At 42.6% G+C, this 12298-nt stretch overlaps 1 protein-coding gene and 1 long non-coding RNA gene across 15 annotated transcripts in view; one reads left to right on the forward strand and one right to left on the reverse strand.

The window, feature by feature from the left end:
- Positions 1-7440, reverse strand: part of PARD3 (par-3 family cell polarity regulator) — a 650009-nt gene extending 642569 nt beyond the window's left edge. For 3 of the 13 annotated variants that reach the window (XM_073334432.1, XM_073334435.1, XM_073334426.1), the window contains exon 1: positions 6900-7439. In XM_073334432.1, coding sequence (XP_073190533.1) covers positions 6900-7019 — 120 coding nt within the window. In that variant the 5' untranslated portion in view covers positions 7020-7439. Of the gene's footprint in view, positions 1-6899 lie in introns of all 13 variants that reach the window. The other 10 variants (XM_073334430.1, XM_073334428.1, XM_073334424.1 and 7 more) reach the window with 7 other exon arrangements.
- A 901-nt stretch (positions 7441-8341) lies between these two features.
- On the forward strand, positions 8342-11570 carry LOC140907751 (uncharacterized). 2 transcript variants are annotated; one of them, XR_012157611.1, is made up of 4 exons: positions 8342-8976; positions 9654-9772; positions 10199-10268; positions 11364-11570. It is a non-coding gene; the product is annotated as an uncharacterized lncRNA (long non-coding RNA). The 2 variants fall into 2 exon arrangements; XR_012157610.1 differs by having other exon boundaries at positions 8342-9772.
- Positions 11571-12298: the final 728 nt, after the last annotated feature.

Here is a 12298-nt window from a genome sequence, read left to right on the forward strand (position 1 = left end):
AGAAGCCCCATAATATTAAGTTAAATAATGTACACTGTATGTGTGGAGTTTTTATACTGTCCAGCTTAAGGAATATATTTATCAGATTGATAAAAAGATGGGTAGGCACCATACTTGTGAGAAACATTCTGATTTTCATGGATTTATTCTAACAATAGTCGATCAGCTATATTCGTTATGAAAAGGACAGTCAAGGGTCCATCTATGTCTGCAAACTGTACACTTATATTTTTAAAATATTTATTTTTCCTAGTCTTTAGGGTGATGAACATGAACTTAATATAAACCAACACAGTGTTTCTTTCCTGAGACTGCAGAAAACTCCAACCCCTCTGCTCCTGCTTACAGCTTTTGCCAAGCAATAGAGCAAAATTAACAGTCAGTTCAGTTTCATTGCTTCTATTCAGACCCACCATCGGTAAAGTGGTCAAGAATCATTCTTACAGAACTATGAGCAGCCATGGAAGTACCCAGTCATTCAAATCAATCTTTGTCTGGGTGACGTGGTAAATTTTTCAAGCATTGCACATCAAAAGTCAAATACTGGACAGATAAATTTCAGCCTCAGGTTATCAACTGAAATGAGTAGCGGGTTCTTTTCCTATTCTGAGGCTAGCTTAGGGTACATTTATTTAGCTTTAAAGGAGGCCCAAGATTTATGCAAACACTGAATTAAGTGATGCCCAATAAAATCAGATTTTTCACTGAAGCAACTGAGCATTTGTCATGTCACTTTTTCTCCTGTGTGCTCTTACTGAGACACCAGAGAACACTTTAGGGTTAGAAGTGACTGTAGTGGTCCCAGCTAAGCTAGCCCTCATAAACCTAGGTTCCAGTTATGCAAAGTGTAGCAGCATACAGTTCCTGAGTGAAGCCACACTCAAGTCAGTGGAGTTCCATGCTGCCACAGCAGTCCATCCATGCACTACACAACGCAGCACCAGGACCCTAGAAATCATGGGCTGGTCTATATCACTAGGACTGAGTTTTTCAGTAATTATTTTGGGGGTGGGGTGGAGGTGAGAAACTGTTTTATGTTGCAAATATCAAAAAAGTGATGGAAATCAGGTATTTTTTTAAAGTCATTATCACTGTATCATAACAGACTATCTTTGAGGGATCAGCTTTTAAACAAACAAACTTATTTTGAAGTGAATGCATGGTTTCTGGTACTTTGTTTCACTTGTGCCACATTGCTAGCACTGATGAGCACATAACAGGAAAAAGTGCAGCACATTCACTAGGAGTACAAATTTCCCACACTCCCTGCCAATGTACTTCAGTTCTAGGCACAAAGCTGAAACTTTCAACTTCGGGAGGCTCAGCTCTCAAGTAGCTGAGACCCCATACCCATTTGATGCTTGACCTTTTTGCTTAGACAGCCAACAATGCCAGTTGTGGCATGTACTCCGATATCCACGAGCATTTAGGGTGCGAGATGACCAATGCACCTCACACAGGTGACCAAACAACTGTCAGATAGCAGATACTTTCTGTCACTACTGTCCCAGTGTGAATTTAAAACCGACAACTAAGCTTTGTTCCAGATGTTCTATATTACATCGCTATCTCCCACCAAAAAATTTGTTTTGATTTTCTGGGGGAATGAGGGAAAATAGATCTAAGGAACCATTCGAAGCAAGTCTAGAGCCTCATTTTCACTCTCAGACTCGTCACAATCTCTGAAAGTTTCTCTTAAAATCTTTAGGGTGCCAATAGGGGGATTGGAGGCCTTCTTGCTACTATCTCAAGCAGGAGATTACCAGGTGAGATTCTTTGGCTTGTGTTCCGCAGGAGTTCAGATAAGATGCTCAAAATGGTCCCTTTGACCTTAATCTACCTATGAATCACTATTCCCTACCTGGCAGTTTTCAGTACTTTTGGTGGATACCGGCATTGTAGCCTCCAATGAAAGTACACCCATTTGATTCTCTCTCTCTTTGAGGTGTGCCATCAACCACTTGCTGTCTACTGGCCTCTGAAGTGGCTTTGACTCTCTCAAGACTCTCCATGAAATATATTCAACTTCTCATTCTCACGTCCAGTCACACACATCAAACGTTAAGAAAATAATCAACACATATAATTGCTTCCATCATATTCACCTCCAGAATAACTGTGCATTACCTTTTTTATTGTAAACTTTACATTCTTTGGAAATATATAAACACTTACAGTGACAAAAATCAAAGACCAGGCTGGTAGAAATTCAAAAATGAGAACCAAAAAGGGACCTCATACCAAAGCCACTGTAGACTAAAAATACCAAACAGATAATCTGGTCCTCTTTAGAATACATGCCCCAGCTTCTTACAAACATATAACTAACTTTTCTGACAAATTTCAGAATCTTGGGTATTTAAGTCAATCTTTTGGTAAAGTTATTCAACTTGTTCAGTTGCTTGTGCCCTTATCTGTAGGGGTCCATAATACATATTTTAATCTAGTTACTGTGTCAAACAGTTTATTGGCATCAATCCATGTATTTCCTTTGAAAATCATACACACTCCCAAGATACTCTAGCTCTCAACTCATTATTCAGTTATATAGGCCAAGTCTTCTTGTTCTTTTTTCATAATTCATACCCTCAAAGTCCCCCTACAACATTCTGATTGCCACCCTCTGTAACTTTCAAACTCAAAGTCATTACTATAATATTGTGAGCAGAACTACACAAAAACTTCTGCTTTCCCCATAAGTAGGTTTTGGAAAATGTACCCATCACCTACTAGCCAGGGTAAAATGCATTGGTGCAAGTCATAGTGGTTTAGACCAGTGAGCGTTTCTTCATTAGGGGGTCTACATTAGTCAAATTACACTGATGTTGCAATACCAGTGGCTAAAATCCCAATGGAGACACAGCCTTAGAGTCTGCCAAACTTGACTGCATTCTCCAAAGAAAGATTTCTTCTTATCCTGGGCAAGTGGATTGTAAGCCCTGCTTACAATTCAAGAATGCATCATATTGAGAGCTAGGTTTGTTGGGTGGGTTTTTTTGTTTGTTTTAAACTCGTTGAGAAAAAGCAGTTTATATTTCAACTATACAACCTTTATTGGAATATTTTAAAAGATAGAAAAAAATGTTTAGACTTTTCATCACATCGGCATAGGGATGCAGTCCATCATACTAACAAGTTAACCCATATTTAAAGAGAGAGAGAGATTTTCCATCTATAATGGGAAATATTCACAATTAAAATATAAACGGGACTGATTTACTCATTCCTAATCATAAAATGCAACTACAGAATGATAAAAGGCAATAACCGAAAAAAATGAAATGTGTTATTCATATGCTATTTAATTTTATTTTTTATTTTAATAGTAAGGGTTTATTTTCTGACCCTAATTTCCTGTTTTTAAACAGGTGCTGTTTCCATTCCCACCACTTCGATTCAATTCAAATAATTCCAAGTGAGAAAAATAAAATTAAAATAAAGGTTAAAGATTAAGTTACACACTCAGTATTTTATGAACACATTTGCACACATAATTCCAAACAAGGTCTTTAGTGCCAGAATAACTCCATTGGTATTTCTTGATTTGTACAGTATGCATGTAGACGGCTAGTGTTGTGTTGGCATATCAAAACCACTCTTTGTTTAGATCTACTGCTAGTCACAAACTGAAAACTGTGGAAAGAGAGCTAAGCTCAGTGTGGTTCTGATCCTGAAAAGCCTTACTCATGTGCTTTACACCCTGCAAGCAGCTCTGCTGAAATCACTCAGACTACGCACAATATGGAAAATTAAGCAGGTGCATACATTTTTGCAGGATTGGGGCCTATAGTCTCATGTAAGTGTTAAAACATTATATAAACTTCTATCAGATTTCTGCTTTCCTGCACAAGGCTATAACTGACTCTAGAGTAGTATGTTTTGGAAAAGTCAGAAAAACTTCAAATGATGTCAACATGATACCAAAAATAAATTTAAAAAAAAACATACTTGTTCCCTCAAATATATAACTCATTCTATTCCTTGCCTCCTTTTCTTTTTAAAAAGTGAAGAGCTGTAAAACTGTTGAACTCCAATATAAAAAGACCATCTAATTTACACTAGAAGGGTGGGGCAGTGACCATAAAAATCTGATATTACATACCTAACTATTTCCATATTACTCTCTCATGAACATCCGCACTGTTACTTGGGAAATAGTTGGTAAAAACTATATATATTTATTTACAGAGGCACTCATGGACTCAACACTATATTATCCAACTGTCTCAATGGAAGATCTGCAATGCATATGTCAAACCTCACTTTCAAATTAACAATAGAAAACCCTAAAAGAAAGGCCTGTGGTCTCAGTTGGGGTAGATTAGCATTTTCACAACAGAATTTCCACATAATAGAAGCCATCTCTTTGTAATTAACACCATTCCAACCCCACACAACTGCAACAAAGCTTACCCCGTGCAAAATACACACTGTAAAATAAAAAGCAAACTGGTCCTTTCCAAAACCCAAGATCAAGAGCTCTGAAGGCTAGGAGCGAGCAAAGTTGTAAATTATCTTTAAATAATTGATCTGTCAATACATCACATTTCAGAGGTTCTTAATTTATTTTTTTCCCATAACGTAGCCAAATAACACAGATCTTTTGTCATTGGCCCCTCCCCTTCATTTGCAAACATACAAGCAAACATCCTTCCCACTCATTCTCATATAACTTCCCTGTGTTACATACTGCAATTTGCTCACATGGAAATATAATATTAAGAATGTATTTGTAGCTGTCTTTAACGCAATTTAACAGCTGGAAATAAGAACATGATCCAGTACAATATGACCAGCCAGATATTCATTCCCAGACCAGTTTGGGAACCACAGATTTAATATAATGGTATTAATGTAACATTAATATTGTATAAATTAGGAACCAATCCTGCAAATGTTTACTGCCAGACATAGTCCCATTTAAGTGAGTAGCATTAAGCTCATCAGTCAGGGTTTACAGTGTTGTGTCTTAATTTTAAGAGTGCTTTGGGACATTGTCTTTTATTGGCATATGAAATGCCATGCACATTAATGAAGCTGTATAAATAACTACAGTTGGTATATCGTAAAAAGTTTCACTGAAAGATGTCAAGATGCTATTTCCCTAGTCAATACCATGTGACATTACACTTAAGAGGCATATTAAAAATACACTCAGAAGTAGTGATTGTCCCAGAAAAAAAATCTTCAAGAAAAAGGAAACAAAACAGGGAAACTTTGGTTGCCCCTTTTCCAATACCAGTCATGGGTTTTCTTTGGAAAAAACCCATGCACATCACTTCCAATCCACCAATGCTAATGTCAACAGACTTTAAACTACAGCTTGGTGCAATTTCAAAAAATCTTTAAGTAACAATTTCTAAACTGAAACTCTGCAATCAAGTCCTGCACAGAAAAAAATTTCAGAAAGGTAAAAAATAATTCATACCCAACTACTTGAGCAAAGTTAGTGGTGGGGTGGAGGGGAAGCACTAGCTGAAATTTCATTAAACTGACTGGTCTTTATCAAATAGGTCTGGGAATTAAGTTGATCAGAAATGAAAAATGTTTTGCAGCAAAAAAGTAAAATATTATAAGTGTATACAGATGGGCAGATACAATTGTTTGTAAATGATTATATTTAATCATACACCAACACCATATAGAAACTGTTCCAGACAAGTTGTAATTATTATTAACATCACCAAAAAGCAAGTAGGAAGTCAATTACATTTCCAAACATAAAGGTAATGGATATATTTCCAGCACAGAGGCTCCCTACACTGTAAACTTTTTTTTCGCAATAACTGGAAGAGTAAACGATTCTCTGTGTTGACATGAGCATTTCTGACACAGACAAGAGGGCATCGACTTGCTGTGAAGAATGTGCTGCTTCACATTAGTGATCATCCTAGCAAATAATCCAACAAAACACTCTTTAACCCATCACTAACTTTTTTATTCTGCAGCCCATCCTCTTTCCAGCACCTTTCTGTTCTCCGGTAGTGCAAGGGACATACTACTTTTTCAGATATAAACATTAGATGCCTGTTGTTTTGTGAACTCCACACATTTCACTGCTCTTTTCCTCCTGGGCCTGGAGCAGCCGGGAAGCCTGGGGCTAGATTTGAACTCTTTGGAGTAACTACTGCTCAGGAAAGAGAAATCATTTTAAAGGAGACTTGCTTTGGGGATTTTAATTTTGTTCTGTTTCAAACACCAGGCTTTGAACAAATGTAACAAAACCTAAAGCATGCGGTTACACAGCCTTCTCCAGGACAATTAAACTAACAAGATGTGATCCCCAAAGTGACAGCCAATATCCCAGTTTGTATGGACCTGGTGCACTTAGGGTGTATGCAACCAACAATAAGAAAAACGGGGGGAGGTGGGTTCAAAAGCACACCTACAAGAGGCTTACTTGCTCGTTACAAAATAGTAACGAACAAAGAGTTCAGGCCCCAAAACACACAAGTCTTTGCGACTGTATCTCGCTCCCGGATAAATCTCAGCTCCCACCGATGGGTACAAAGAAGCCATGTTCAGTTAGCAGCTCCTTTCACACAGACACACGCTCCCTGTCCCCAGGGCCGGGCCAGACTGCCCAGCAGCGCTTTCAACTTTACTGTCAGGAAAACTAGACCGCTGCCCCCAGGCGCAAGCGGCGCTTCTGGCCCAAACTCCCCGCGCTTCTTCCGTCCCTGGAGCTCTCCACCAGGTGGGACACACAAACTCCCCTCCTCGCCCAGGACAGGGGGGCTGCGGAGGCCAGGCCCCTCCGGCCCCATGCCCACGTCTCTACCCAGCCGAGCAGCCTGCACCTTCCCCCCTTTCCAGGAAGCGCCATATTGATCCCAGGCGCCCTCTCCCTGCTCCGGCTGCTCCTTCCCCCGCTCGCTGCCCCGGGCGCGCACCCTCACCTTGGCGATCGCCTTCTTGTACCTGGTCACCGCTTGCTGGATGAGGCTGAAAACTTTCATGTTGCCGTCCCCGCAGGGCACGACCACCCGGGTCCGCCCGAAGCACACCGTGACTTTCATCCTGCCCCGCACACGCTGCCCGCCCGCCCGCGCTCGGCCCCCGGCTCCGGGCGCGCCTGGCTCTGCGCCCCCCGCGGCCAGCCGCCAGCACCGGGCAGGAGCCCGGCCCCAGGGAGGGCGGCGGCGGCGGCGGCTGCTGCTGCGGACCGGCCGAGTCCCGGGCCGGCGCTGCGGGGGCCCCGCTCACATGCTCGGCCGCCGCCGGGGCGGTGCCAGCGCTCGCTGCTGCCTCTGGCCACCTGTTCCGCGTCTCCTCCTGCGCGCAGCGAGGCGGCGGCCGCGGCGGCGGCTCACTCCCATGCGGCGGGGGAAGGGCCGCGCTGTCTCCCCGCTATGGCCGCGCAGGGCATTGCCGCTCGCCCGGCCTCCGGGCCCGGCCCTCCCCCACCGGCGGCAGAAGCGGGGCTGGGTGTGGGGCTGCGCCTCCTGACACATGCCCGGGGGAGCGGGGAGGGTCACGGGGGCGAGCCCGAGGGAGGGGAGAGCCGGGAATAGGGCCGAGGCCCATGGGGCGCTGTTTACGCGGGACTCTCCTAAGGGCTCTGAAAGAAGGAGGCGGCCCCACAGCCGTGTCCTTGCCGCAGTGGGGAGCCCTGCTCAGCCCCGGCGCGGGTGGTTCGTGCCTCGTTCGCCCTACAGCGCTTTTCGGCCCCAGACCTCTCTGCCTCCCCCGGGCTATCCCTGCCAAGTCAAGCTGCAAGCAGCCATAGGGGGAGAGGAGGAGAGAGGGAGCCCAGGCTAGCAGGAAAGGGGCCCACTTTGACATCCCCCACCACTTCACCTGGCGGGGGCAGGTTTTAAACCTCCGCACCCCCCTCCAGGTGCCTCTCTTCACACCCTCGCTTCTGCTGCTTTTAGGTGCTTTTCCCAAATTCGTGCTTTTCCCAAAATGTCAAGGGCCTGTTTTGTCCAGGTGGGTGCAAGCTGCGCCACACTCACCTCTGCCTAGGGGCCCAGGGCCCTGGCTCCTGGAGGCACCTGAGTGTAGCGGAATCTCAGCTTTCATTTTAAACAAGCTCCCAGCCCTGGTCCTTGCAAAGAAAAGCTTGGAAACACATGATATGCGTGTAACAGACTACCCCATGCATCTCTATGGGTGGGAGTGTTAACTGCTGGGGGGGGAACCTAACTACTCCCAGCAGAGGACTCCATGTATAGCAGGAGGAGACAAGTGCAGTTGTCTATTAAGCAGATGCACTCTGCTCCTTCTGAGGGAAGGGGACCGATGCTGATGTTCCTGAGTGACCCTGCCTCTTGGAAGGGGGGCACTGTCATTCCATGTGGGGAGCAGGGCCATGACACAAATGTGGGCTGTAGGGGTGGAGCCATGGTGTGCCTACCTCTTCAGGTTGCTTTCATCAGCCACCCACTCTGAAGTCAATTTCTAGCCTGATTTTTGCATGTTCCAGACATGTCAGGTGAAAGAGTCATAGCAGCCACTTTTGGCAATTTTTGCTGGCAGACAAAAGGCAGGGCGGACTGGAACAATGCACAGGAGCACACACACAAACTGGATCAGTGTGGGCAGATCCCTGTTGACTTCAATGGGTGTTCACCTGTATCGATCCAAGTGAGGTGGGGATGGAAGGAGCCACGGACAGAAATTCTGTTTCCTGCCCCCAAGGATCTTTACCAGATCCTAGGTCCTCCCAATTTCCCACCTTGTGGCTTATCAACAAGAGGAGCAGCTATACCTATCTGTTGACTCAAAGCAGTCTCCCAGCACTCTAAGGCTGCTCTCAGTCGTCAAGACTGGGAAGTAGAGAACCCTGAACCCCAAGAAGCTTGGTTAGTCAATACAGACATAGGCCAAAATTTACAGCAGTGCATGGGGAAATGAACCATCCTCCCTTTTGGTGTTTTCACAGAGTCACCATACGAGACAGATGTGGGAGTACAAGGAATGAGACCATATTGGTCAGCTTGATAGGGAGCAGCATGAGGAGAAAGCACAAAGGTGCTTGTTTGAAATGTTAACACCATGGGCCGATCACAGCAGAGTGTTAACTGCTCAATAGCAAATGAGACGATAATTTCATAGATTCCAAGGCCAGAAGGGACCATTGTGATCATGTAGTCTGACCTCCTGTCTAACACAGGGCATAAAACTTCCCAAAATAATTCCTAGAGCAGATCTTTTAGGAAAGCATCCAATTTTGATTTAAAAATTCTCCATGATGGAGAATCCACCACAACCCTTGGTAAATTGGTCCAATGGTTAATTACTCTTATCACTAAAATTTACACCTAATTTCCAGTCTGAATTTATCTAGCTTCAACTTCCAGCTATTGGATCACGTTATGCCTTCTCTGCTAGACCGAAGAGCCTATTATTAAATATTTTTTTTCCCGCTGTAGGCACTTATAGGCTGTAATCAAGTCACCCCTTAACCTTCTCCTCATTAAGCTAAATAGATAGAGCTCCTTGAGTCTATCACTATAATGCATGTTTTTTAATCCTTTAATCTTTCTCATGGCTCTTCTCTGAACTCTCTCCAATTTATCAACTTCCTACTTGAACTGTGGGCACCAGAACTGGACACACTATTCTAGCAGCAATCAGACTAGTGCCAAATACAGTAGGAAAATGACCTCTCTACTCCTTCTTAACATTTCCCTGTTTATGCATTCCAGGATTGTATTAGCTCTTTTGGCTGCTGCATCACACCAGGAGATCACATTCAGCTGATTATTCAACACAACCCCCAAATCCTTTTGGAGTCACTGCTTCCCAGGATAGAGTCCCCCATCCTGTAAGTATGGCCTAGATAAGGATGACAGCTGTCCATAAAGGTCCTTAAAAGTGAATACAAGTGCCTTATGTTTGATGCAATAGAGAAGGGAGAGCCAGTGGACGGATGCAAAGAAAGAAGTGATATGGTCAAAGCAGTGGGCTGGGGAAATGACTTTCCACCAGCATTCTGCATGGAGATGAGTGTGGCAAGATTGCATTTGTCATGGCCAAAGAAAATGGATGTTGCAGTAATCAAGACGTCAGATGATCGGCTCTTCATAGCTTTTGGATAAATTATTTACAATTAAATATTCTCTACATAGGCACTACTTCTGTAGAAACTATATGTTCATAATATTATATCTTAACACTTTAAGTACTATAATATGTATCTGGTATTAGCAGATTTTACTACACTAAGTTCCTGACATGTTTCTTTTCTCAGTGAGTATAATGCTTTTGAAAAGTAATCAGATGGCAGTCCTGTAAATTGAACCCTTCAACCCACCCAACAGGTAAAGCCTGGACAAAAGCTATGTAACCTTTTCTACAGCCCCCTGCCAATATGTCCACCTTTGATATTGAGATAGCGCCTCTTGAAGGTGAATGTCCTTTCCCACACCCACTGAGTTACTGGCCTGTCTGCTGATACAGCCAGTGAGGATGCCAGGTTTGATCCCTACCACCTACCTGGGAGCCTATGCCACACCCCCTGAAGTTGATAGAAGTCTTCTCCAGTGGGCTTTGGACAACCAATTCATTTCACACAGGCAGTTATCCTATGGTAACTTTCATCCACTACCAACCTGTATTGGATTTGAACTAGTGATGTAGCAACTGGAAACTATATCCCTCTATATAAGAGGCAATGTGTCTAGGGACAGGTCTACACTTAAAACACTGCAGCAGTGCTCTCGTAGCATTTCGGTGAAGACGCTACCAATGCCAATGGGAGGGCTTCTCCCATCAGCATAGTTAATTCACCTCCCCAAGGGATAGTAGCTATGTCTAAAGGAGAATTATCCCATTGATTTAGCACTGTCTACATATGGGGTTAGGTCAGTTTAACTATGTTGCTGAGGTGTGGATTTTTCACACCCTTGAGTGATGTAGTTATACTGACTTAATTTCCGAGAGCAGACCTGGCCTCGTAGTTGCAGTAGGAGACAAGCACCTGGAAGTTCTCTCTCCTAAAGGACTGCCACCAAAGTGTGGTGTACATTTAACCTCTCTGTACTTCAGTGTTCCCTTAATTAAAATAGGAATAATACATTTCTCATAGGAATATTTTGAGGCTTACTTAATTAATGTTATTCAGATAATTAAATAAAAGTTGCTCTCTCTCAGATGCATACACATACAAAATATTATATATCCCATTACTCTGATCTGTGTACTGCCATATTATATTTTTACCATTTGTTTATTGTGTATAATTTTTCACTTTTATGAAATATAAAGGTAAGATTTAAGAAATAAAACTGAAGTAAACAGTTCACTTATCCCAGACATATGAGCTGTAAATACATTCCAATTTTTTTTTATAGCCATGATTTATTCTTTAAATCTTTTCAAGTTTTCCATTAACCTGCTGCTATTGTACTTTCCAGGTGATCGCCAGAGCTGCTGGGAAACATGCGGAGAAGATGGAAGAGTGATAAATCATTGGTACATCATCAGAGAAACTTGCAGAAGCAGCTGCAAAGAAGCAAAGTCAGTAGAGCTACCCAGAGTCTCTATACTTAATAAACAGTTTTGTAGTGGTTCAGTAAATTTTGTAATGTGCAATGTTATAGTCATTTCCATTATCTATTGAAACTAGGGCTGTCAAGCAATTAAAAAAATTAATTGCAATTAATCGTGCAACTAATCACACTTAATAATAGAATACCGTTTATTTAAATATTTTTTGATGTTTTCTACATTTTCAAATATATTGATTTAAATTACAACACAGAATACAAAGTATACAGTGCTCACTTTATATTTATTTTTATTACAAATATTTGCACTGTAAAAAGCAGTATTTTTCAATTCACGTAATACAAGTACTGTAGTGTGATCTTTTTATCATGAAAGTTGAATTTAGAAATGTAGAATTATGTACAAAAATAATTGCATTCAAAAATAAAACAATGTAAAACTTTAGAGTCTACAAGTCCACCCAGGCCTACTTCTTGTTCAGCCAATCGCTCAGACAAACAAGTCTGTTTACAGGTTTCAGAGTAACAGCCGTGTTAGTCTGTATTCGCAAAAAGAAAAGGAGTACTTGTGGCACCTTAGAGACTAACCAATTTATTTGAGCATGAGCTTTCGTGAGCTACAGCTCACTTCATCGGATGCATACCGTGGAAACTGCAGCAGATATTATATACACACAGAGATCATGAGATAATGCTGCCCACTTCTTGTTCACAATGTCACCTGAAAGTGAGAACAGATGTTCGCATGGCACTGTTGTAGCCGGTGTCGCAAGATATTTACATGCCAGATGTGCTAAAGATTCATATGTCCCTTCATGCTTCAACCACCATTCTAGAGGACA

The sequence above is a fragment of the Lepidochelys kempii genome, chromosome 2 (genome assembly GCF_965140265.1).
Source record: "Lepidochelys kempii isolate rLepKem1 chromosome 2, rLepKem1.hap2, whole genome shotgun sequence".
NCBI lineage: Eukaryota > Metazoa > Chordata > Testudines > Cheloniidae > Lepidochelys > Lepidochelys kempii.